The 24,244-nt window shown below is 38.1% G+C and overlaps 1 protein-coding gene across 7 annotated transcripts in view; it reads right to left on the reverse strand.

Annotated features, from left to right (window-relative positions):
* Window positions 1-13,777: 13,777 nt before the first annotated feature.
* The window catches only part of LOC121864901 (rab11 family-interacting protein 4-like), a 135,901-nt gene continuing 125,434 nt past the window's right edge, over window positions 13,778-24,244 (reverse strand). For 6 of the 7 annotated variants that reach the window (XM_042364072.1, XM_042364075.1, XM_042364074.1 and 3 more), the window contains 4 exons: window positions 23,361-23,505; window positions 21,615-21,745; window positions 18,789-18,821; window positions 13,778-15,809 (listed from right to left, as the gene is read on the reverse strand). In XM_042364072.1, the coding sequence (XP_042220006.1) occupies window positions 15,690-15,809; window positions 18,789-18,821; window positions 21,615-21,745; window positions 23,361-23,505 (429 nt within the window). In that variant the 3' untranslated portion in view covers window positions 13,778-15,689. The remainder of the gene's footprint in view (window positions 15,810-18,788; window positions 18,822-21,614; window positions 21,746-23,360; window positions 23,506-24,244) is intronic. The other variant, XM_042364073.1, reaches the window with a different exon arrangement.

The raw sequence follows: 24,244 nt of genomic DNA on the forward strand, positions 1-24,244 counted from the left end.
GACCTCCTCCACCACCCCCCCACCATGACCACCTCCACCTTTCTTGTAGTCCACAGTGCCCCCTCCACCGAATCCCCCAAAGTACGACTCTGGTTGGTCGTCGTAGCCAGCGTGGTACTTGGCCTTCTGCGACTCCTTCACCGGGTCGTCTCCGTACTTCACCTTCTTGCTGAACTTGGCTTTACCCTTCGCCTGGAGCTCGTAGGGGCTGTAGGCGGGGCCCTTGTACGGTGCGGGGTAGTAGGTGGGTCCTTTGTTATACCCGCCACCGCCGCCGTGTCCGTATCCTCCTCCACCGCCGTGTCCACCACCACCGTGTCCATATCCTCCTCCACCACCGTGTCCACCACCACCACCACCGTGTCCATATCCGCCTCCACCACCGTGTCCACCGCCGCCATGTCCATACCCACCACCACCATGTCCGCCGCCGTGTCCCCCACCGCCTCCACCACCGTGTCCACCGCCGCCATGTCCATACCCACCACCACCGTGTCCACCACCGTGTCCCCCGTGTTCTCGACCGTACACACTGGTGCTGCTGGTGGTGTCCTCTCTCGCCTCCGCCTCCGCCTCGGGTGACACAACACTGGGAGAATCGTACGACGCCGCAGTGTCTGATCCGGCGATGTCTTCGTCGTCGTCTTCGTCAGCGTCGTCGTCGGGGGAGTCTGTGTTTTCCCGAGCTGTGGCGGCGGGCAGTCGACGAGACCGGAGTGCTGTGGAGGATGTGATCGGTGGACCTCGTGGGAGCTTAGACGTCTGTGTGACTGGCGAGGATCTGTTGGTAGTTTTCCCGGCGTCGCCGTCGTCTGAGATCTCGTCCCCAGGGTTCGTACCGCTGTTAGGCTGGCGTGTGAGACGGAAACCCACCGAGTCTAACTCCTTCTCTGCTTCCTCTTTCTCTTTATGTGGCTCCCAGACATCATCCTCTTCATTATCTGTCTTACTCTCCTCCTCCTCCTCACCCTTGGATTCCGTCATCGATGTACCCGGGTCAGAATCTGTGTCTCTTCGTGAGCGGCTATGAGCGATGCCGTGTTTCTGACAAGACAACAACAGTTTCTTACCCCGTTTAGAGAAGAGCTCATGTTTCTTAGCGGTGTTCAGAGCGTTGATACACTCCATCACCAATGTCAGGTTCTCGCTCGTGTAGAAGTGTAACCCCTGAGCGTTGTAATCCCCAGCAGCGACGTCTGACTCCAAGGTGGTCTCGTTGTCATAGTTTAGTTCCACCTGGAGGAGTGAATCAGCAGGTACTCCGTTTTCTGTGAAGGGTTGATACGCTGAAGTTGAGACGGCCACCAGGAGAGTAAACACCTGTGTAAACATCGCCGCCCTCACCATTGTAAACAACAGCGCCATCTGTCGAAGTAAACAATTGATTAGCAAACAAAAAATAATACCATCTTTAGGTGAAATAAGCTGGGGAGTCGAATCTTAAAGTGATCCACAAATAGAACATGTCTAGGGGTTATCTGTCCACCGAGAGAGAGAGAGAGAGAGAGAGAGAGTCATTAACAGGTAACAGGTATCCACATCATCAACAGAGAGAGAAAGGTGGAGAAAGTAAACTCATTCGTTCTCCACCTGTATATTGACACACACACACACACACACACACACACGCGCGCGCGTAAATAAAGTGAGTTTCTAAAAGTTAGCGTCACAGTCCTTGGTTCAGCTCCTCGCGTTAATTATAGACACCACCTATGCTATAGACGTGTATATATAACGTTTTAATAGAGTCTTATCATGTGTCTGTGTTAATAGACTCCTTTGATGTTTGTGTTTAGAGAATCTTGTTGAGGATATTACAGTACACATCTAAAACTTACACACACACATACAGTACACACATAACGGGAGGTCCGGAGCTAATGTGGATTGTTGCTTTGCTACGTTAAGATTTAATCATTCTACACATAACATGAACATAACCTCACCACTACACACGCTGACAGTCTCATGGTTGGTTGGCCGTCGGCTCTTGGGTCATTACGGCCGTTAAACTCTCATGCACTGCAAGCTGAAGACTTTGTAAACAACATACAGCTGACGCCCAGTGATGCCAGTTGTACAATGATTCTTGGAACTCATAGTAGGAAAGCAATTGTTGAGTGAGAGGATCTTTTGGTGCCAAGAGAGAGAGAGAGAGAGTTGGAACACACACACTACAACAATTAAGTGTTACTGCAGGAACTCACGGATGGGAACATTATCTTGAGTAGTGTTTTAGAAAGTCTTACGTGTAGCAATTAAGGTATATCACAATCCTCCGTCATGTTGGTTAGGTTAGGTTTAGCTGTTTGGGTTGGATTAGCTATTTTGGTTAGGCTATGCTGGGTTGAGATGGGTTGGGTTAATTGTATGGGTTAGGTTAAGTAAGGTGATTGGGGAAAACTAACCCGAAAATATTAGAGAATCCATCCGAATCCGCACATCATTATTAGGGGTGGGGGTGGGTGGGTGGGGGGTGTACGTGATTGTGAGTTAAAGGTATTGGCCAATCGGACTAGACGTGAGACACTTTCACTCGATTGGTGATTGGGTGGGTTAAAGTTTACCAATCCACAAGAGCGTAACAGAGCTCTAGGTATCTGAGAAGGAGGGAGGAAGGAGGAGGGAGGGAGGAGGGAGAGTGGAGGGGGGGAAGGAGGGACGGAGGGAGGAGGAGAGGGAGGGAGGAGGAACAGATGAGGAGGAGGAGGAGGGAGGGAGGGAGAGTGGAGGAAGAGAGAGGAGGGAGAGTGGAGGAAGGGAGGGCGGGAGAGAGAAAGGAGAGAGAGAGAGAGAGAGAGAGAGAGAGAGAGAGAGAGAGAGGTCCGATGAATTCCATATTGAACACTGTGACTCCTGTTGTCTCGGTAGGGTTGTCAAAATCCATAGTCCGTTGTGTCATATTGTCTAACACAGAATCGTAAAGATACTATTTGGAGCAGTATCTACCCTCCTCTCTCGGTGGTCTCTTGTTATTGGCCTATGCTTTTGTTTTGGACCAATACTCTTTTGTTAGGTGCTGAGAGTTCTTTTGTTATATAGAGGAACTCCTATAGGCTGTTATGCTGCCATTATTAACCAACTTCCTGGGTCTTTGTGTGTGTGTGCGTGTGTGTGCGTGCGTGTGCGTGCGTGTGTGTGTGTTAAAAAGGAATGTTTGTTGTTTGTTAGTGTCTGTGTGTCTTGTGAAAGTGTCAAGACGAGATAAATCTAAACATCACTTGATCAGATACCGTAGCTTATTTCATGGCTTTCTTTCACTATAATATTAGACACCCTTGTTTATTTCACCATCGAATTAACCATCATTACGTTACCTGGTTAATTTATTTAACGTTAGGGCATTTAATCGGGTGAATGAAGCAAGGATGGACACGAAACAGCTGAGGGCCGGTAACATCACCTTGTAGAATCACCAAAAATAAACAAATACAACGAACAACATCCTATGAACAGTCTACACTTTTATCAAGAATGCAAAAACAAAAACAAATAATAAAATAAACGTGATAATTCCAAACACTTCAATTTTCACACATACAAAACAAAACGAGAAACTGAATGTAACTTATCACCTTGGGGAAGCACTGTATAGAAGAAAACTTTAGGAGACCAGCACAGGAGGAATATGCCCGCCCGTGGTGCTGGCGGCGGGGCGAATGGTGGACGCCGGACTTGGCCACTCTGGTATAGGTAGCGAGGAGGAGGGGGGCGGAGCGGTAAAAGTAAGCACAGTGGTACCTCAGTCACCCGAGTCGAATATTTCACCTGTCTCGTCTGCTGCCATATTAGTTGCCTCTCTCTCTCTCTCACTCTTGTTGTCAATTGCTTTCGTCTCCTACCATCTTGCTCACCTCTCTCTCTCTCTCTCTCCTCTTGTTGTCAATTGCTTGCACTTGTCAATCATCTCCATTAGTTTGATAATGTAGATAATAATATTGATTCCTTAGCGCTGATCACCTGAAGATTAGACACCCTTTTATAGCTTATTTCACCTGAGAATTAATCTACCTGTTGTGTTGTGACGTCTTGTTAATTAGGTTAGGTGATTGAAATTCTGCATGCAGTTTGTTTATGATTGTTTACAGTTTGATTGTCTGATATTTACGTGGGTGGTCTTTGTTTACACGTCACCTTTCATGTTTAGTTGTTTTGTTGAGCAATTTGTTTACTTTTCTTGTTCCTGCTCTTCTTCTTCCCATATACTGTACTTTTGATTGGAAACGAAGAGCACTGTGATAAGGAATTGGCGGGGAATATTAAGAGGCATTTAAATAGAACTTTCTCTCGCCTTTATTATTTTGGCGCGCGAAACAATACCGCGATGATGATTTGGCGGGAAAATATTAAAGAAGCGTGGAAATTGAACTCTCTATTGGACGTGTTGAGTAGCAGGGGGAGGAGGGAGGAGGAGGAGATAAGCGGGGCCTATAACCTAACGTAACCCAAATTAACCTAACCTAACCAAAACATTAGCATTGGTCCCTATTAACATTGGTCTCCATTGGAACTTTTACCCATTAGTAGAAACTAGAGGAAGTAGTCCCATGACTTTCAATCCATTTTATTCCTCATTTATTTAACTAACTTGCAACCTCTCCTTCCCCCACTTAACCCCTACACAAAATTAGGCTCCCCTCCGTCTCTTCCCATCCCCCACCGTAACGCCACTCCCTTGGTGTTCAGGAACAATATACGTTCACCTTCTCCCCCTTCTTCAGCAGTCAGCCGCCCGTGTAAGTGTGATTTCGGTGATAGTATGTGTTAATTGCTTCAGTAGTGATTATTGTACCTTCACACCCAACCACCTGTGTCGCGCTGTGTCGTATTGGGCTTTAAGTGTTGTAGTTTTGTTATTATTATTACTGTTACTTATTATTATTATTATTATTGTTATATATACAAAAAGATACATTAAGTGTATTAGCGGTATCATTGGTGAAACTGTACAAGCCGCACATCTGGGGCTGCTGGACCACATCAGCTGACGTATGTAAACAAACTATCCACGTCACGGAGATTTGCACAGTCATGTCTTTATTATATTTATCCACAGTTACAAGTGTTATATTCTATGTTATTTTGTAAACCTTGCTTGCTTTCACATTTATTCCACAAACAAACAAACAGACAAGACCACACCATTTTCACTTCTCAGCTAAATGTAATATATTTGTTAACGTATGAACCTTTAAAATACGTTGAATTACTTTATTTTTCAACACGCTTACCATCATCTTACATCCCTTTAAAATTATTTTAAATCAAACAACAAAACTTACTAATGAAAAGTCAAAACATCACAGATATTTTTCTCAAACTAAAATGATTAATAGAAATCTCGCCTTGAAGGTTAATCAGTGTTGGATGATATTACCCAGGAGCGATCACCTGCCATATGTGTTCGAGTGAGGTTGTTTACTTACGCAGCTGGTCGCCCGGGAGGTCTCGATGGGATGGAAATTATTGATACTTTTTTATATTAATCGTGTTAATCTCTTGGACACCTTCCCTCCTTGATGGCAAAGTACGTGTCTTTCTATTTATTGGTATATTTTTAGAGGAATAACATGAAAATTGTAAGTTTTAATGTAAATAGGTATTGATAGACTGTGGGAGTTGAGGGAGGCAGGGTATCAGAAAATAGTTGTCTGGATGAAGTTGGGCTGACATGGGTGAACGAGGTGATGATGTCCCTGTGTGCTGGAGAAAAATTGGTCCTGGTGCAATATCTCGTAATGATATTGATACCAATGGTATTATTCCGTAATAACACCCAACTCACGGACAACAATAATAATAGCTCTGCCACTTACCTTATGCAATTCTAAGGAGCTTTTCTTCTATAAACATCCGTCGGAAATTACTCATTGTCGAAATATTGATTTTTGTAAAGTACTGTAATTATTTTGGTCGGTCACAAAGCTCCAATACCTTCCTAACACTGCGGCTGTCGGGAACAAATGGCCAGAGCTTATACGTCAGCAGGTGCCTTGTGGGAGAGCTGCAGCCAATGATTTTTTTTTATTTACAATTTTACAATTTACATATGTACATGAATATTACATATTAATATATTTGTCCGTGAAGTATTTGGATGACTTTAAGATTATTAAAAATCAGCCATCATCTTCCTTAAGGCCAACCATGTCTGTGTGCACCCTGCGACTGGAGCTGTGTTGCTGCCATTTCCGAGTTCTGTGAGAATAACGACAGGACTTTAGACTTTCTTCGTGAGCAGTGTGTTTTGCCCAGGTCTCCTCCAAAGTGCCCAACGCATGGTAATAAAGACCTGATTTATCGCAAAGAACATTTTTGCTCAATTACTTTAAAAAATCAATATTTCGACAACGAGTAATTTCCGCCGGATAAGGTAAGTGGCAGAACCATTAGTATTGTTGTGCGTGAGTTGGGTGTTATTCAGGAAATTTACCATACCAATATTGTAATAATAATAATAATGATAATAATAGTAATTATAAGGCACACTTCACCTGAATTAATTAACATAAATCTACCTTTAAAGACACTTTTAGCGCCAAGGATCTAACACGTTTACAAAAAATGCTCATAACATTTATCAAAATTTAACTTGACCTTTGACGTCTTAATATATATTTTTTAATTAAATGATTCAAGCGACCGTATGAGTCAAACACGTGAGCCTTTGATGGCGACTTAAACTCTGCCTTTGTGAAGATTTTTTTACAGGTGATCGACTTATATCGTCTAGGAGTAAGTAGTTAAGTGAGGAGTGTATTGTTATCGACGAGAGAGAGAGAGAGAGAGAGAGAGAGAGAGGCGCATTACTATAATTACGAAGATTCTCCCCACGATGGCTACTCATCTAAATTTGAAGATCCTAAAATTGCCCTTAGCTGTTTGACTGACCAATGTTTCTAAGAAGTGTAGGTGGAGGGCAGGGCAGGGGTGGAATGGCACTTTTTACCCCTATTGTACTCATAATAAAAGTGGCTAGTGGTGGATCTGAACGAGTAGACGTTAGAACACTGGTCACCTTCTGGTAACTAGGCGACGGGGACGACAGAAAACGTTGGCTTAGAAAAATATATAAATACAGTAATTGGACAAAAGATAAAACGGGATAAAACTAAGATGGCAGACACGTGTATTTCTAGCGCGTGGAAGAGGGGGGTGGAGTGCAGCGGAAGAGGGTGAAAGAAGGTGGTGGTGGTGGAAGCGGATGAAGAGGAATGAAGAGGCGGTGGAAGAGGTGGAGAGTGGAGGCGATGGAGGTGGAGGTGGGAGGAAGAATGAACTGCCTAGTCATTGTTGTCGGTGTAATCATTGTATTGACTCCACTCGTTATAACAAGCAGAAAAGGCACGCCAAAACGCCATCATCTTTCTACATTCTCTCTCTCTTATACAACAACTTTCACTCCTCAAAGCACCACTACCTAAATTATTATCACTTCTCTAATCTTGGCGTTGTCAGTAAATGGCGCCCGCCCCGTCTGCCTCCGTGTAATTATTTTATACAATTCGTTAAGATTATCTTCTGTTTTTCCTTCTTTTGAGATATATGTCTTATTTCTTCTTATTTTTTGTGATATTATTGTTGTTATTAAGTTATATGATCGTGTGTTTATTTTGTCAGGTTTACTGTAGTTATTTACGTGAGGAGAGAAGAGTTGGAGATACCGGTAATGTGTCGTGGGGAGAGATACAGCAAAAGATGAGAGACAATAGGTACAGCAGAGAGATTGATGGGGAGATAGATAAACAGAGTGAGAGATAGGGAGAGAGAAATAGTGGAGGATAGGAGATAGTGGGGATAGGTAGAGGGATGAACATACCCTGTAGACACATCATAACAATAGACATTATCTCACAGGTCAAAATATTACTAGTATTGCTACTCTACCGGGATTGATGCAAGACATTTTCTCATTTCCTTGACGGTTGACATTTTCTCATACTTTCCTTTCACCGTAGTGACATTAATTAATCTCATGGGACTGAAGATGAATTGGCTGGTTGGTTATTGTGCAAGATGAGAGGAAACGCTTGGCTGGCTTGCTTGTTGAATTGGCAGTAGGAAAATAATTAATATTTCAGAGTATTAAAAGATATTCATAAATATCTAGCACAACTCTGAATTATAATGAATGTATGCTACTTGTTATACACGCCCTTTCAGTGTCCAATGGCGTGATGGTCATTTTATAATACTTGGAAACAACGATACATTTTGTTAATTATAAGTGTGAGCGAACTGAAATAAAAAGAAGTCATATTATTAATTGATATTACTATAAAGAAGACATTAATATCGCCGGAAAATAAAGTAACCCGGTTAAAAATAATTAAATCTCACGCTAGCTACACCAGTCACGACGGTTATCGAACTGGAAATAATTAATGATCATATGTAGTGAACGTGAGCGTGAAGGTGGAGAATGTGTGGTGATGGTACAGCGATAATCACCATCATCATACAGTGAGAGTGAGCGAGGAGGGAAGGAAGGAGGTGAGGTAAGGAGTGTTGGCGTCATATTACTTGAAGATTAGGCACCCTAGCTTATTTCACCTGATGATTAAACACCCTATCGCTTCCTGGGGATGTTAGGTTAAATTAGATTAGGTTTAGTCAGTTATCTTAAGGGTGATTCTCTTGTACATTCTGGATTTCTGGAAGAGCAAAATAATAGAGAATTTGATGTGTCAGAATTATAAATACTCAGTTCAGTTGCTATATGGGAATTTGATGGTTTAAAATCGCCCTTATTAATGGGCTAAATAAACGCATTACATTAAATGGCTTAGTTGACATTGCTCGTGGTACAGTAGTCATTTATACTTGTACCATTTTATTTATACCCACACCCTGTTGCAGAACGCTGATCTCTTGTGTGCGGCGACTATGACACTTTGGACCGGACGCGATGAAGAAGAACACGTTAGGCAGGTGAGCCAAGCTGTAGCATGTTCTGGCCAGCCCTTGGGCGTGGAAAAAGTTATTGTTTAGTAAAATTAAAGTATTTTGTGACTTGTGATGGATCTGTTAATGACTGTTGACGTAGGTGGTTGTTGACAGTACAAGACAGTCCCTGACCTTATACCTTAGTTTTCGGCACTTGTGGTCATAAAATAGATTTTGTTTAATGTTAATACAAAAGTACTACTTTACATGCTGATTAAGAATCTGGGTTCACAATTAAAAAATCGAGTAATTAGTGTTAATGACCTTTGAAATACTTAGATGCTTAAAGTCAATTACGCTGTGCCCGTAAGTTTTAAATTGCCCTTATATACATTTTCTTTAAAATGTAGACTATCTTCACTGTATAAACACGTTATTTTTCACTTTCCCAAAAATTTAATTTGACGCCAAAAAGAGGCCTGGTTTTTGGCACTTGGGGTCATACCATGTATTGTTTTCAAATTTCACACAAAGGTACTACTTTACATGCTGATTAAGGATCTGGGTTAAAAAATTAAAATCCGAGTAATTAGTGTTAATTAATGATCTTTTAAAAGAATTAGATGATTGGTAGAATATTTAAAAGGTCAGTTACGCTGTTACAGTAAGCTTTAAACCACCCCTTTAAAAAATAGAATAAAAATCAAGAATAAAGACTAACTTTACCATTTAAGCACACGTTAATTTTCACTTTCCAGGAAAAAGTTGTTAGTCGCAATCAAAACGCCTTTCGGCACATGAGGTCATGAAGTAGATTTTGTTCAAATTTCATATAGATGTACACTTTTACATGCTGATTAACCAGTACATCACCATATTAAAGTACACGTCAGCGCCTGCTAAAAAATAAGAAAATTCTTGCAGACATCGACTCAGAATGATAAAAAAATTATGTAAAATGTAAAAATTTTACTTGCTGAGCCTCTTCGTCGAGGCCTTGGGCCTTCACTATAGGAATAGCTCGCTGTGCCAGTCCCTGCCTTGTATAGTACTACTCATTGGTGCCACATCCTGTGCCTTTGTACTGTATATACTGTACTTTCGAAAGATTCGGAAAAATTTTGGGGGGTTCCAGGGGCAAAGAAGCCTCCCTATGAAGCATTCCCGAAACAGAGCAAAGATCATCTTTAGGCCCGTGTAACTAAGATGTCAGCGAGCAGGACACAGGTGCCCGGGGCAGGAAACATAAACAGAGTTGTCAATTATTGTTTGTGAGAATATTAATTCCTTCACTCTAGTAATGATACAATGTTTCTTATTATGTTATCACAGGTAAATGCTTGGTTTATATAATTTGTTTGTCACTGTGCCCATCACCATTTTCAAACTAGACTATAAGATATATACTGTATTGCACCCATACTTACATGCTGTAAAATATGGTACAGTACTGTACTTTTGTTTTTTATATCATTATTTATCGTTTTGATACATTTAGTACACTCGCCAGAAGATACGGACAATTGGCTTTTTCGGACAGGTGGTCCCCCCTTTAGTCTGGATCTTTCGAGGGTTATCGTAAATATCTGTATACACGTACTGTAATTATTTTTCCATACTGTATTATCATATGACTCAGAATATTTTTAATTACTTTTGCAATGTTAATTACTCACCTATGGTTTTTCAAGTGAACATATACTTTTATGGTATGCCTGGTGTGATTGTTGTAGGAAGGGGTTTCATCAGATGGTAGCAAGAGTGTAGAAATATTCAATAACCATACAAAATACAGTAAAGCCTCGAATAACGACATTAATGTGTCCTCCAGTATTGCAGTGTAAGGTGAATCATTTTATTGTGAATCATTAATTACCATTAAAATAAAGCAATAAAAATGAGATGTGTTCCCAAGTGTGACCTTTTTCATATCTTATGTGTGGCTTTTTACCCTCTTTTTCCCCCTAAACAATAAAATTATGAAAAATGCAAACTATATTCTTTAAATAATGTTTATGAATACACCTTATACAATATTAATGAATAATAATATGGTCACACATGAGGAGATGGGATGCCATTGTTTTTGTTAGTGTTTACAGCAGGTAGTCCGGAACGATGGTTCTACATAAGAAAATAAGACCCTGGTTGTAGCTGTAGTAAAATTAATGTAAAAAAATGAATATACAGTGAACCCTTGAAGATCCGGACTAAAGGGGGGGACCACCTGTCCGGAAAAGCCGATTGTCCAGATTTTCCGGCGAATAATAAATGATATAAGAAACACCAAAAATACAGTATTAATGTAGTGATAAACAAATTACCATATATAAACCAAGCATTTACCTGTGATAACATAATAAGAAACATTGTATCATTACTAGAGTGAATGATATAATATTCCCACAAACAACAATTGTCAACTCTGTTTATGTTTCCCACCTCCTCGGGCACCTGTGTCTAAGCAACTGGCGGGTCAAGCAGCGCCCGGGGGCCTAAAATGTTCTTTGCTCTGGTTTCGGAATACTAATTAGGGAAACCTCTAGGAGGCTTCTTAGTCCAGAACCCCAAATTTTTGTCCGGATCTTCCAAAATCCGGATTTCCCGGGTCCGGATCTTCGAGGGTTTACTGTATATGTTTTAAGTAATGTTATTTAATTTTAATAAATGGAACAATAGAAGTAGCTAACCACTAAATGGCAAAGAAAAAAGTGAGATGGATTGGGAACGCCAAAATATACGTGAGCATTTAAGGAAACAGCGTCATTTATCTTAAGAATACGTACAAAAGATTCATTATTGTTTATTACTGAATATGTATTTGATTGAATTAATCTTTATATATGTGAAATGAACAATACAATTCATTAATGATACGTAGAATATTAAAACACACAAGAGGATAAAAGACGGCATTGTTGTCAGCGTTTACACCCATAATGTCAGTTGTCCACCTGAAACTGAAGAAAATAAGACACTGGTTATTGTTGTAGTAAAATTAATGGAAAAAATATGTATGTTTTAATTAATATTATTTAATGTACAGTAGAAGTAACCACTGATATTAAAGAAAAAAGGTGAGACCGATAGTGGAACGTCAATGTACAGTATATGTGCACACTCAAGGAAACAGTCATTTATCTTGAGAATATGTACAAAAGATTCATTATTGTTTATTACTGAATATGTTTTTGATTGAATTAATGTTTATTCGTGTGAAATGAACAATGCAATTCATAAATAATACGTAGAATATTAAAACACACAAGAGGAGACAAGACTGCATTGTTTTTGTGAGTGACGATGGTTCTACATAAGAAACTGAAGAAAATAAGACCCTAGTTACAGCTGTAGTGAACTTAATGTAAAAAAATGAATACCTGCATGTATGTTTTAAGTAAAGTTATTTAATGTTAATAAATGGAATAATAGAAGTAGCTAAATACTAATGGTAAAGAAATAAAGCTTGACGATTGGGAACGCCAACGTATGTAAGTGCGTACATGTGAAAACATATCGTCATTTCCCTCCATAAGAATATGAAAGCAACACTTATTTACTTTTCATATGTTTTAAATAATACTTATGAATGTAAAACAAAAATTCTACTCACCAATAGTGGGAAAGCTAAAAGATAAGGACAGCCAATGATGTTGTGCGAGTTTTTACTCAGATGACGAAGTCATCAGGTTCAACTCTGGCTGAAGCTGTTGCTGAAACTGAAGTTGTTGTTGAAGCTGCTTGTCTAGGCCTTCGAATAATAAAGTTGTCAAAAGAAGCTTGTTAATTTTAATGCTTCGTGCTGTTAATGGATCCACTTCAGAAAATGTTCATTGTTTGCTCCATATAATATCCACAGACCTCTCACTTTTTTCACATCATTTTAACACATAGTTTCTCGGCTAAGCTTATACACTTTTTATTAGCTTTTGAACCAGCACTTGCTAATGTTGGATAGGGATGCAAAAATGCATTAAGAAACCCGAGTGGACACGAGTGGTTTGAAATTCCGTATTCATCACAGATTAGCGAGGGAGCAGCACCTTTTTCTAGCTTTTCAATCACCTTATAACTTTTTGTTCACTGATATGGCTTAGCTTTCTCACCACCCTTACTGACACCAAACACTTTCTTAGGGGCCACAGTTATTGTCTAATTTTTCACTAATAATGCAAAAATATGTATTCTACATCAGCCTACAACACTCACATTACTGGCAATGTCAAATAAGTTTCACAGCACATCTAAATGGGAATAAAACGGAGTGAGAGCAGAAGCCACGGGAGCTGGTGGTAGAGCGGTACCGTTCTTGCCTCGCAAGCAAGATGCCACGGGTTCGATTCCTGGGCTGGCGGTTGTTGTTTGGACACTCTTCCTAGTCCCCTTGGTCGCTGTTCACCAAGCAGCAAAGTAGGTACCTGTTGTAAGTCGAAAGTTGCGAATTCGTATTCAGGGATTTGTTGGAGCTTCCAATAACTTGAAGACATAAACCATCGACTCTTCAGGCTTCTACGTCCTTAACTCATGAGACATAAGGCAAGCATGAACTTGGCATGCTTCCCTGTTTGGCACTGTAAACGCTTCTGTGCTACACCTTACACAAGGATGTAGGGGGGTGCCCAATAAATGAAAAAAAAAAAAAAAAAGTGACGCCACCACTGGTGACACTAATTTATGACGGAGTGTGTGACGCCTTGCTCCCTTGAAATTTTAGTTAATGGCAGACATGTCATCATATGACAAATTATGTACTACTTTTTTTTTGGGGGGGGGGAGATTAGGGGATTATTTTTTGGCAAATTTTGTCTGGCTTAACTGGGGCCCACCTTAGCAAGGTTTTATTGTAATGCATAACTAATATTAATGATACGGGTATAATGAAAATTCCACATCAACAAAATAAATGTATTGTTTCAATCGTTCCTTTCATACAAACTTGAATCGACATTTAAAAGGTTATTACACATTTCACAAGTACGTACAATCTTTAAGGGGAGTACATCAGTAGTTAACGCATTACCTATTTACATTATGTACAAGACAATGAATCAGGAACATTTTCACATTATCTTTTCTGAAGGACTACAGTACCTGCTCCATCTCCTGGATATAAAACTGGAAAGAATAAATATGAAATAAAGACTGGACGGTTCCACGTAAAATGTGACTATGGAAAGACCACCACACGTGATGGATCACTTAACTGATAACATTGCAAATAAATGTGACCAAGACTGCTAGTCACCGTAATATAAATTTAGAGATCCTGAACAGCTTCCTGCTGCTAACAAGGACTTCATTATAACTAACTTTAACAATATGAATTTTCTTAAAGTAAAAATACCCTTCAGATTGAGGGGGCAAGAGCTTCAAGCACAGATGTTCTAGTGATTGGTTTGTGCAAGAAGTAGTTGTTATCACAGATTGTAACACACCAAAGTTGTTGACTTTAAGATTGCAGCAAAACCTAAGCAAATAATTGATTATATGATTAAAAAAGTATGCATAAAGGAGTTAAAAGATAATAATTATGCCTTCAATTCATCAAGACAATGACTGCATTATAATAACATCTTTATACAACATAAAACTTTGTAAATCTGTACATGTTCGAATCAATTATGAGGGAATATCTTCCACACAACTGGAGATTAAAGAGAAATACTGAATGGTTTTCATATTGAATTACACTCGCAATATGAAAGACGTATCCTCATAAAGATATTGAAATTAACGCTACATATCACAGCAAAGCAACATGTGTTGTAGCTGTCCAATATAAGTATCAACATTTTAATTTGTTGCGTGTATCCACACAATTTGAAAAATTTAACTATAAACAATATAAATATATAACGAGTAATTAAGAGTGTACATGACTTTGTCAAAATCAAATCCTACCAAAAAACATTGGTGTGAAGTTTACCTTGAATCGATAGCCAAACTGGTTCCTTTCCCAATACTGTATAATAGGAGTTTGGCATGACCACCACAAAGCTACTTACACAATCACAATTTTCATCACTAAGATTTTCTCACACTTCCAGGTTGTACTGACAGCTGTGAAGTATACAAGTCCTTGAGGACCTGCCAGTAAACTGAACTTATTCAAAACAGAAATTGTTAACAAAACATTTAAATTCCTATGACTGAAACTAGACCTTCAAATTAAGTACTCTTTAAAAATGATCTGCATTCTATTATGAATTTTAATGTTCGTTCACTAGATGGAAACTATTCTTCCATATACATACATTACAGCACATGACTCTTCAATGCTGAATATGTAAAATATTGCCAGTTTTAAACCTCATCCCACCTGCCAAAATAACACCCATATACAGTATAATGATCTATTTCCATGCGAGTGCATTTTACATATCAGTCGGCATCAAACCTCAACCCAACTCTCTGGAGAGAGAAAAATCAATACCCCTGTACTGTAGATTCATGAGGTTTCTCTTCTCATATTTTATCACCCATGTATTCCACGCCATAAATACAAAATGAAGATTAACTCGACTGTCCTAAAATTTTAAACTGTACTTAAAAGTGAAACGGCAGTATTTAGAATTATTTTGTCTATTACAGGAAAAACGGACTTCCATTTAGTCCATTAAAATGAAAAAAAGGGAAATGCAATGACTTTACAATATTGAACATGTGAGAGAAAACACTGCATAGCATGATTTAAACTATTCTATTGAGACATTATGTATTGGTTTCAGTAATGATTCATTCAAAGTACTAAAATTTGAGACATTTTAAAAAACTTATAATATAAAATCCTTTGGTCTTTGCTATTATTTCTGCTTCACCTCCAACAATTGCGGGTAATTTTCCACAATGTTGAGAAGAATACCATCTATGTAAGCCCTCAGGTGTTGGTTGGCCTCCTGTGAATCCTTCAACGACTTCTTGAGCTGTCAGTAACAAAGTCATAATTAATGATCAATTGCAAAAGTAATACATTGTAAACAGAAATTTTTCTTGTTATAATTAACTTTTTTGTCTTCTACCCTATTAATCAAAGCTGGTCAAACAAGTGATATAAAAATCAGTGATTTTTCACAAATTAAACCCAAAGAAGTATGTCAGATTAGCTTCTCAAATCCAGACCCAATTCCAGTTTGTGGCAAAAATGTTCCCTGTATGTACACTAACACACAAGGGAGCCACATGACTAAGCACCTACCTAACCTAACCTAACCTTAACAGTACAGTACACACTGTATTGACAAGTCCTGGCACCATACAACGTGACAGTTGCTCTGAGCTGCCTGGCATATTACAAGTTCCCAGCGTATTTACTAAAGGTTCTCAACTTAAAGCCCAATTATGGCATGTTGTTAACAAATGTAACATGTTCCCAACCTACCCTTGAAAGGTTCTTGGCCTAGCTCTTCATAGGTTCCTGGTACGAGTTTACATTTCCACTTAATATGACTAACATAGTGCACTGTTGGACTACAGTGTTGTATATATACTCTACTGTTAGTTGCTTCTGTGCCACACACATTCATTTGAACTTATTATTATTTTTTTTAAAGCAAAATATCTTTTTATTCAAAGGCTGTTGTTCCAGTCCCAACACTTTGGTCTTCCAGAGTACCACACTAAATTAGCCGAATTGGAGGCCTTTATATTTTTTAGAAATTTAAAATTTAAATTGCAGTATACAAAAGAAGAGAGAATTAAAATGACAAGTTAAGTGATAGTAACAGGATTTAGCTACTTTTCAGAAAATTGTGTAGTGTATCTTGGCTCCTCTGCCAAATTCAAGGTGTGAAGCGTCATAGGCCTCATGGCTTAAGGCATATTTGAAATTAACTCATATGCTGCCTTGCTATTTACAAGTTAGGTAAAATATTTGTAAAATTGCTATGGAATATTCCCCCCCCCCCAAAAAAAAACCGACCCACTTCCTATGAAACCGAGTTAGAGAAAAGGACAGGGACTCGCTGGCTACATGTATCACTTCACACCTTAAATCTGACAGAGGAGCCAAGATACACTACACAATTTTCTGAGACATAGCTAAATCCCATCTTACTATTTAGACCTAATCTAAGTTTGGAGGAGATAGACAAGAACCTTCATATAATTAACATTGGAGACTTATAATGTGATCTATTTGTGTGTTCTGTGTAAGTAGCATTTCAGTTACCTGCTCTATATATATACAGCTGCTCCCCGACTTACGATGGGGTTAGGGACCGACATCCAGGTCGTAAGTCGGAAATGCTTAAATAACACATAGAAAATCTAAAATGGGGGTCTCTCTTTCTTCTCAGCACCACAAAGCACTCACTTTTAAGCTTGCCAGCCATTTTAAAGTGAATTACAGATGAAAATTTTGCCTGTGTACTGACTTTGTGACTCAAAAATACGTAATTTGACCAAATTTTGGTACGACTGAGGCAGGTCGTAAGTGCGTGTGGACGTAAGTCGAGTAGGTCGTAAATCGGGGAGGAGCTATATATATATATATATATGTATTTTTTTTCATCAAGAAGCTTGAATATACATCTGAATACATGAGCAACACACATCAATGTTTTCAAACTACAGTATCAAATTTCTAATATAATATGCACATTAAACTGGCAACTGCCTAAGTTACAATTACAGTACTTTCATATTTCATGCAGTGATTAATTATTTGACATGCAAAACTCATTAAAATATTTGTTAGTAATAAGAAAAATTTCTCATAATTTGTATTGGGTCCAATCAAACATTTTTAAATTTCAACATCTAAATCACAATAATTTTGCTGAATTAGATTCATTGTACTGTACAGTACAGCAATTTACAAATATTCAAAAACTTCCCCCAAGTAAAACAATTAAAGGGCTATGATGACCTCCAAGACCTGCCAATATCATAACTGTTGCCAGAAATTGAGATTATCTTTTAACACAAAATTCATTGACTATGAATGTAATGTATCCCAGAAAAAAAAGGAGGCAAAACAATGAAATGCAACTGAAAATAAAACAATCCATAAAGCAAAGAAAAGCAGGAAAAATGTTTAAGTTCAAAATTCAAACCTAAGTACCTGCACTATACTGTACTGTCACCTATGTTAGTTGTCTTAACTAATGAACTGTCACTCATCATGGAATATATGAACAAGAGATGTATTTCATTTTAATCTTAATTTTACTGTTGGGGGAAGCAGCTGATGAAGACAGTACCTGGTAACTATACAGGTACTTCACCATTTTGTCTTTATCAACATTTTTGTCTTGTCATTTCATATAATTTTTTCATGTTTAAAAAGAGGGGGAAGTTAATTTCTTAATGAAAAAATTAGATACCATTAATTAAATTATATATATAAACAGATGAACTTGAAGCATTCTGTGTAAGGGGACAAGGAAGGTGGGATGGGTTTAACGTCTGGTGGTCGGTCAGGGTAGTAGGAGAGGAGTAGATGCAATGTACTGGCTCTGATAAAGCAATTACATACAGTACATATATTTTTCTATGGTATATTCACAACAGTTATCAATGTATAGCTGGCATGACGAAAGTTTTCACTGATAATACACAGTAACTGGATGTTTTCTTTTTCTGAGGTAGAAGGTGGGATCTATTACTGTATTATAACTCGGTAGGTAAAGGCAAAAAAAAAAAAAAAAAACTTAGCTCAACATACAGAAACATGCATATTAATAGAAGGTCTGGTTGGATAGCTTGAAGCAATTAGTTTGTAAAGGATGCAATCGTGTTGTCAACAGTTCTTCTGTATGCAGGAATTACAAATTTATGATCTGAAAATTTTAGCCAACTGTATAAAGTATGTACTGAAATCATTTTTAGTGTGCATCCTTTACCAAACTAGTTGATATTATGCCACCCTAGCATGCCAGCGTCCACCACAATCATTACAATACCTTTTCGACTGTGTCACTGCCATAGAGTGCACCCTAAGAGAAAAATAGAAATGTGCTTCAAATCAGTGTGCTGCAAAAGATTCTACTTTGAGAGGTATTATTTTATCAGTGATGCTCATACCAGAATGCTCTCTGCTTTCAAAGTTTAAGAAGTTACTGATGAAGAATCGAAACTGGGTAATGAGGTGGATGTAAACCTCACGGCAAGTGTTCACAACGGATTCAAAATAAATCTTCCAGCACAATCATAAAGAAAATCTCAGATATAAGTATTTACTAGTTTTAATCTCAATCCCACAATGCTATATACACTTGTCCTTATCAGAGAGTTGACCCAAATTTACTGACAGGTGGCACACAGTGAATTTTGCTCAAATACTTTGGTCATTAAACATTTTTATTCACTTATTTGTGGTAGAACCAAAAACATGATTTGAAAATAACTGAATGAACTAGAGAATTGCCTTATTTATTCTTTATCTCTATACGTACATTTATACTGTACTGTATTGGTATATGATCTGTTCATAAAATGACAAATTCTCTCTCTTTGAGTTGAGGGGTAATTAATAAGAAGGATATTAAAATTTGGTAAGGAAACGACTGTCTTGATCTAATGAGAAAATCTAAGCAGGTAGGAGGGAGTAATATAATATAGAACAGGAGATAGATGAATAGAAAGAATTTTAAAGAACAGTGTAACTGAACTAGGACTCATAACTGTAGCAGACAATGAAGATGTAATCTGGTATGATTGTATTATGTTATGAAAAGAAAGAAAAATGGAGAAAACTAATTCTCTAGGTGACAATTAAATATTTCTCGTTGCACAATGCTTTCTCGGGCACCTGCTTTTACTGCTAATAACATATGCCATAAGGAAAAGTTCCCCTCCCCTAATAGTCAGCCGCTTTTTCTCCGTGTAATCAAAACGGAGTAAGGATGGAGAGAAGGAGAAAGAGGATGCCCACTTTCTACCAATCTCATGTTTACACTTAATTACATTTAAAATAATTTTCCTATAAAAATTTACCAGACTAGACTTAATTTGTCACAATATCAGTCTGAAGTTGCATGTGGTGTTACAATGCTCTATATAAGAGGTAACTCAGTATTTGCCAATCAGAGTTTGTGAATAAAATTTTAAGAAATGACATTAATAAAAGACTCGCCCAAAAAATATCTTCCCACCTCAAGAAAATCTAAAATGCATTATTTCATATTTTAAATTTTAACTGTTGAAGAACTTAACACTGTTTAATTAACAGTAATTTTTCTATGATACATGTTCTCCTTTACTGGTTATAATTAGATACACATCACTTGTGTACATCAGTACTGTATTAAATTTATTTGGTGTGATATACTGATGCACTCAACCATTCTATTTTCATTATTTATGTTATTCATCACTTATCGGCTTACTAGCCATGCAGGCGATCGATCTTTTATAAATACTTTGTTGTAGCTATCATTGTCCAATGATGAATTACAACAGGTTCATATTCAATTGTAATCTACGTATATTTTAAAGCTTCTGTTATTTAATTTTTACATCTACAATCACCTAAAATGCCCAAGTTAAAGTAAGCAGTGTAAGTGAAAAGTTATAATAGCATACTGTACTATATTTCAAATAAGACTTCAAGGTGAACATAAATGGGCTCTAGTGATGCTCCCCAGACTGTAAGCTGGAGGTGAAAGATGTAAGAGTATTACAAGTACAGTCCTGTATAAAGAAGAATAAATGTAAGGACAGCGATCCTTAACCTTTTGTTTACAAAAGTTAATCGATATTTTTCCAAGTAACTGAAAGATTAGATTGAGAATAAATTGAGTGGAAAGGCAGCAGTAAGGAAGCAAGAAAAGAATAAAGTACAGGCGACAATGAAAACATAAATCTTAGAAGCAAAGTCTAGGTTACCAAGGCTGTGATTTACACCACCATATGGACTGTAATGTAAATGTTATCTAAGTTACATCAATGGAAGAGTACAGGGTGTCTCAAAACAATGTATAGTACTGTATACTGTTCATGCTGCCTGACAGATTTTATTTAATAATCAAGTGAATGCTTTTATTACAGCAGCAACATTGTCCTCACTTGATGATGTGTGTGGTCTCCCTCAACATTCTGGGAGACCTCACACATCAACAAGCAAGGACATGTTGCTGTTGTAATCCAAGTATTCACCCAATTGTCAAGAAAAGCTGCAAGACCGCATGTACTGTGTACATTTTTTTTAAGACGCCTTACAGCTCTCCCATGCAAATGCTGCTTTAACGGGTGTGTGAGAAAAGTTAATTTATTATTTACTAATTTTCAGTCTTGGTAATATGGCTCTATCCAATTTTTGTAATGATATTGAATTATCTTTCTACATGATAATAATGCAAATATAATAATTATGCAAGTAACACAAGACCAAAGCAAAGACAATACTTCATACAGCCCCACAAAGTCACTGAATTTTAAGCAAAACAAAAAACATTACCAACTACTGAAATGTACATCACTGACAAAAAGTTTTCACAATGCTAGAAAGAGGTACACTTTATAGAACTACTTTAGAAGATAACATCACATCTTTTTCAGCTAAAGAAAACATTCCTTATAGTATTCTATTGTGAATTTTCAGACACTATTTAACCTCTACAATAGTAAGTACTGTATCGTATAAATTTGTCTTTTGTCGGTTAATTAAATTTATAAGTCACTGTAATATTCAATATACAGTACCATGAATATCTTTAGTAATAAAAGTGCAGCAAAATCTCACATCTGACTTAATTATTTACTGTTGTATGTCAATGTGGGCAACTTACCTCTTCACTAGTCATTGCCTCAAACTCTGCAGCCAACGAGTTGTTGTTTGTTGCTGTGACAAGTGTGCGTCCTTCTTCCAGTCGTGTCGTCAACAGTTGTGCTTGGAGGTCTTCTACTTGCTCAACTAGGTCTGAAAATAATCAAACATGTTAATATTACACGAATTATTTTATCATTAAAATGAGGGCAGTGAATAAAACACCACAAAACATATATACAGTACGTTTGTATTATCCCTAACCAAATGTGAAACAGAAGGAAAAATTTTCAATTCACTATTAGTCTTGGCTTTTACAAATTGCCATCCTGACAGCAAGGTTCAAATAATAAAAAAAATATATTTTCTTTAAAAAAAAAATTGATTATGAATCACTATGAGAGCAAAAAATTAACGAATCATCTATCATAAGAATACTGTACTGTACTTTAATATTAGTCAATTTTCCTTTTTTCCCTTATCCTCTTTGCCACTGATTGGCTTGTTACCCACTTGGGTGGTCAGTCACGTCTCTTGTGCACTGTTGGCAAGTACTGGGCATGTACTGGCTCCTGAATGTATCAGTACCTGCTCCAATGTTGGTCAAGTCTGGCCTTGAAAGATCTCACACTGGTGCTGTCAACACACTATGGCAGGTTGCTCCAAGAGTTCACAATTCTCACTCTGAAAAAGTTTGCCCTCACAGTTTTCTGGACTTGTGGCTTCTTCAACCTTGAGCTGTGACCCCTTGCCCTTCTGTAGTATAAGCTAGGCAGTTGCAGGCACTCTAATCTCTCTGGATAAACGAGGTGCCGAAGTGCAGGCACCAGTCTGGTGGCCCTCCTTTGGACATTTTCAATCCATTGACAGTCACTAGCATATCTCGGAGACTAGACGGGGTGACAGTACAGTACTCCAAACACAGCAGCACTTCGCTTTTGTAGATCGTTACGAGGGATGGACTGCCTAGATATCCGAACGACCTTCTCATAAGACCTGCTAGTTCAGTCGCTTGATTTACCTTCTTCTCACAATGGCCCGAGAACTTCAGTTCATTGTCAAAATACATACCCAGGTCCTTTTCACAGTTGGTCTCTATTAATGCTGTTTCTTCATCCCGTTGGGACATGTGATACGCCTCCTTACTGTTGGTATGACCTACGTACATCCTCTTACACTTTGTGACATTTAATTTTAGCAGCCATTTCTTCGATTGATTTTGAAGCTGACCGAAATCTTTCTGTAGCTCTTCACAGTCTGTTTGATTCTTAATTTCCCTGAATAACTTGGCATCATCTGCAAACAATTGTATGGTATAGCCTTTGGCATGTCATTTATGGGAAAAAAAAAAAAAATCAACAATGGGCCCGGTACACTGCTGTGGTACCTCACTTGTCATGGATACACAAGACGATTTCATGCTATTAATCACCACACACTGCTTGCGGTCATGTGTAATAGTCTTCTTGTATTCCTGAAAGTACTGGGTTTGGTCTTGGGTATATAGTCGTCGATCAAATGGGTCTCTTTACTGGCTACTATATTCAGCCCTTGTAATATTTGAACCTTGGCCTACTTTTGTCATGAACCAAGTAATAGTTAAATCTTCAGGACAGTGTTACATGGTGACTCATGCCAACAGGGGTTAGGTGTTCCAGCTTGGCCACCATACCCTCCTCGTTAGTTATAACGAGTTTCAAATCCACGACACAATTTGAGCCTAAAGCCGATTTCCAACACAATATGTCTCAAACCTGACCCAACTTACTTTTATTCTCCTCTCTTAATTGCCTAATAGTAGCTTGTAGCTCTGCAGATTGTGTTGTTTGAGGGTCCACACTTGGTGACCGCTTCCTCGCTGTCTCCTCCGCTGTTCTCAGCCGCTCTATTTCACAACGCAGTTCTTCTATCACCTGTTGATAATTTTTTAAACATTAGAATATATATCTGTATGAAATGCATAGAAACTGTTCCAAAAGAGAAAGGAATTTAACGAGACTGAACGAGTGAAGTGAGGACATGGGTGAAGGACATATCACGATGATGCAGTTCCACAGTTAAACAACAGAACTTATAAAGATCACACAGCAGTGGTCATAAATATGAATGTGATTTTATATGTGGGAAACAAGAATGTCAAAAAGTTAAACCAGTGAAGGAAAACTGGAGCATTTACAATGTGGTTTTCATCTGGTTACCTGTTCTGTGAAACACTGACAAGCGGTTGCATGTGGGTTTTGAGTGAACTACACTATGAGCCTAATTAGTATAAAGTTTATAATGGGACAGGGCAAAGTTTTTGAGTAGAAGTGTGAACTGCTTCTCTGGTTTCTGCAGGCCGGGGATCTAGTTCAATTTCTCACCGACTGATATTTTATAAATATCAGAAAAAATTCAAATATTACTAAAATAAAATTAAAGTACTAATGTACATGTTCTTGACATTCCATTGTACACCATCAATAAAAATGTATATATATACCCAATCATAACTATTCACAATTTATCTGTTTATGATGTAAATATATAAAGGTTTTTAATAACACAGTACAGTACAGTACTGCATTTCCTTGTGTCCAGAGGCTTAACTGTCTGAACTGAGGCAATGCTATACTGTGTTGGGTGAGGTGTAGAGAGAGCATCACCAATGAA

Source organism: Homarus americanus, unplaced genomic scaffold (genome assembly GCF_018991925.1).
Source record: "Homarus americanus isolate GMGI-L3 unplaced genomic scaffold, GMGI_Hamer_2.0 scaffold2539, whole genome shotgun sequence".
In the NCBI taxonomy this organism is placed as follows: Eukaryota; Metazoa; Arthropoda; class Malacostraca; order Decapoda; family Nephropidae; genus Homarus; species Homarus americanus.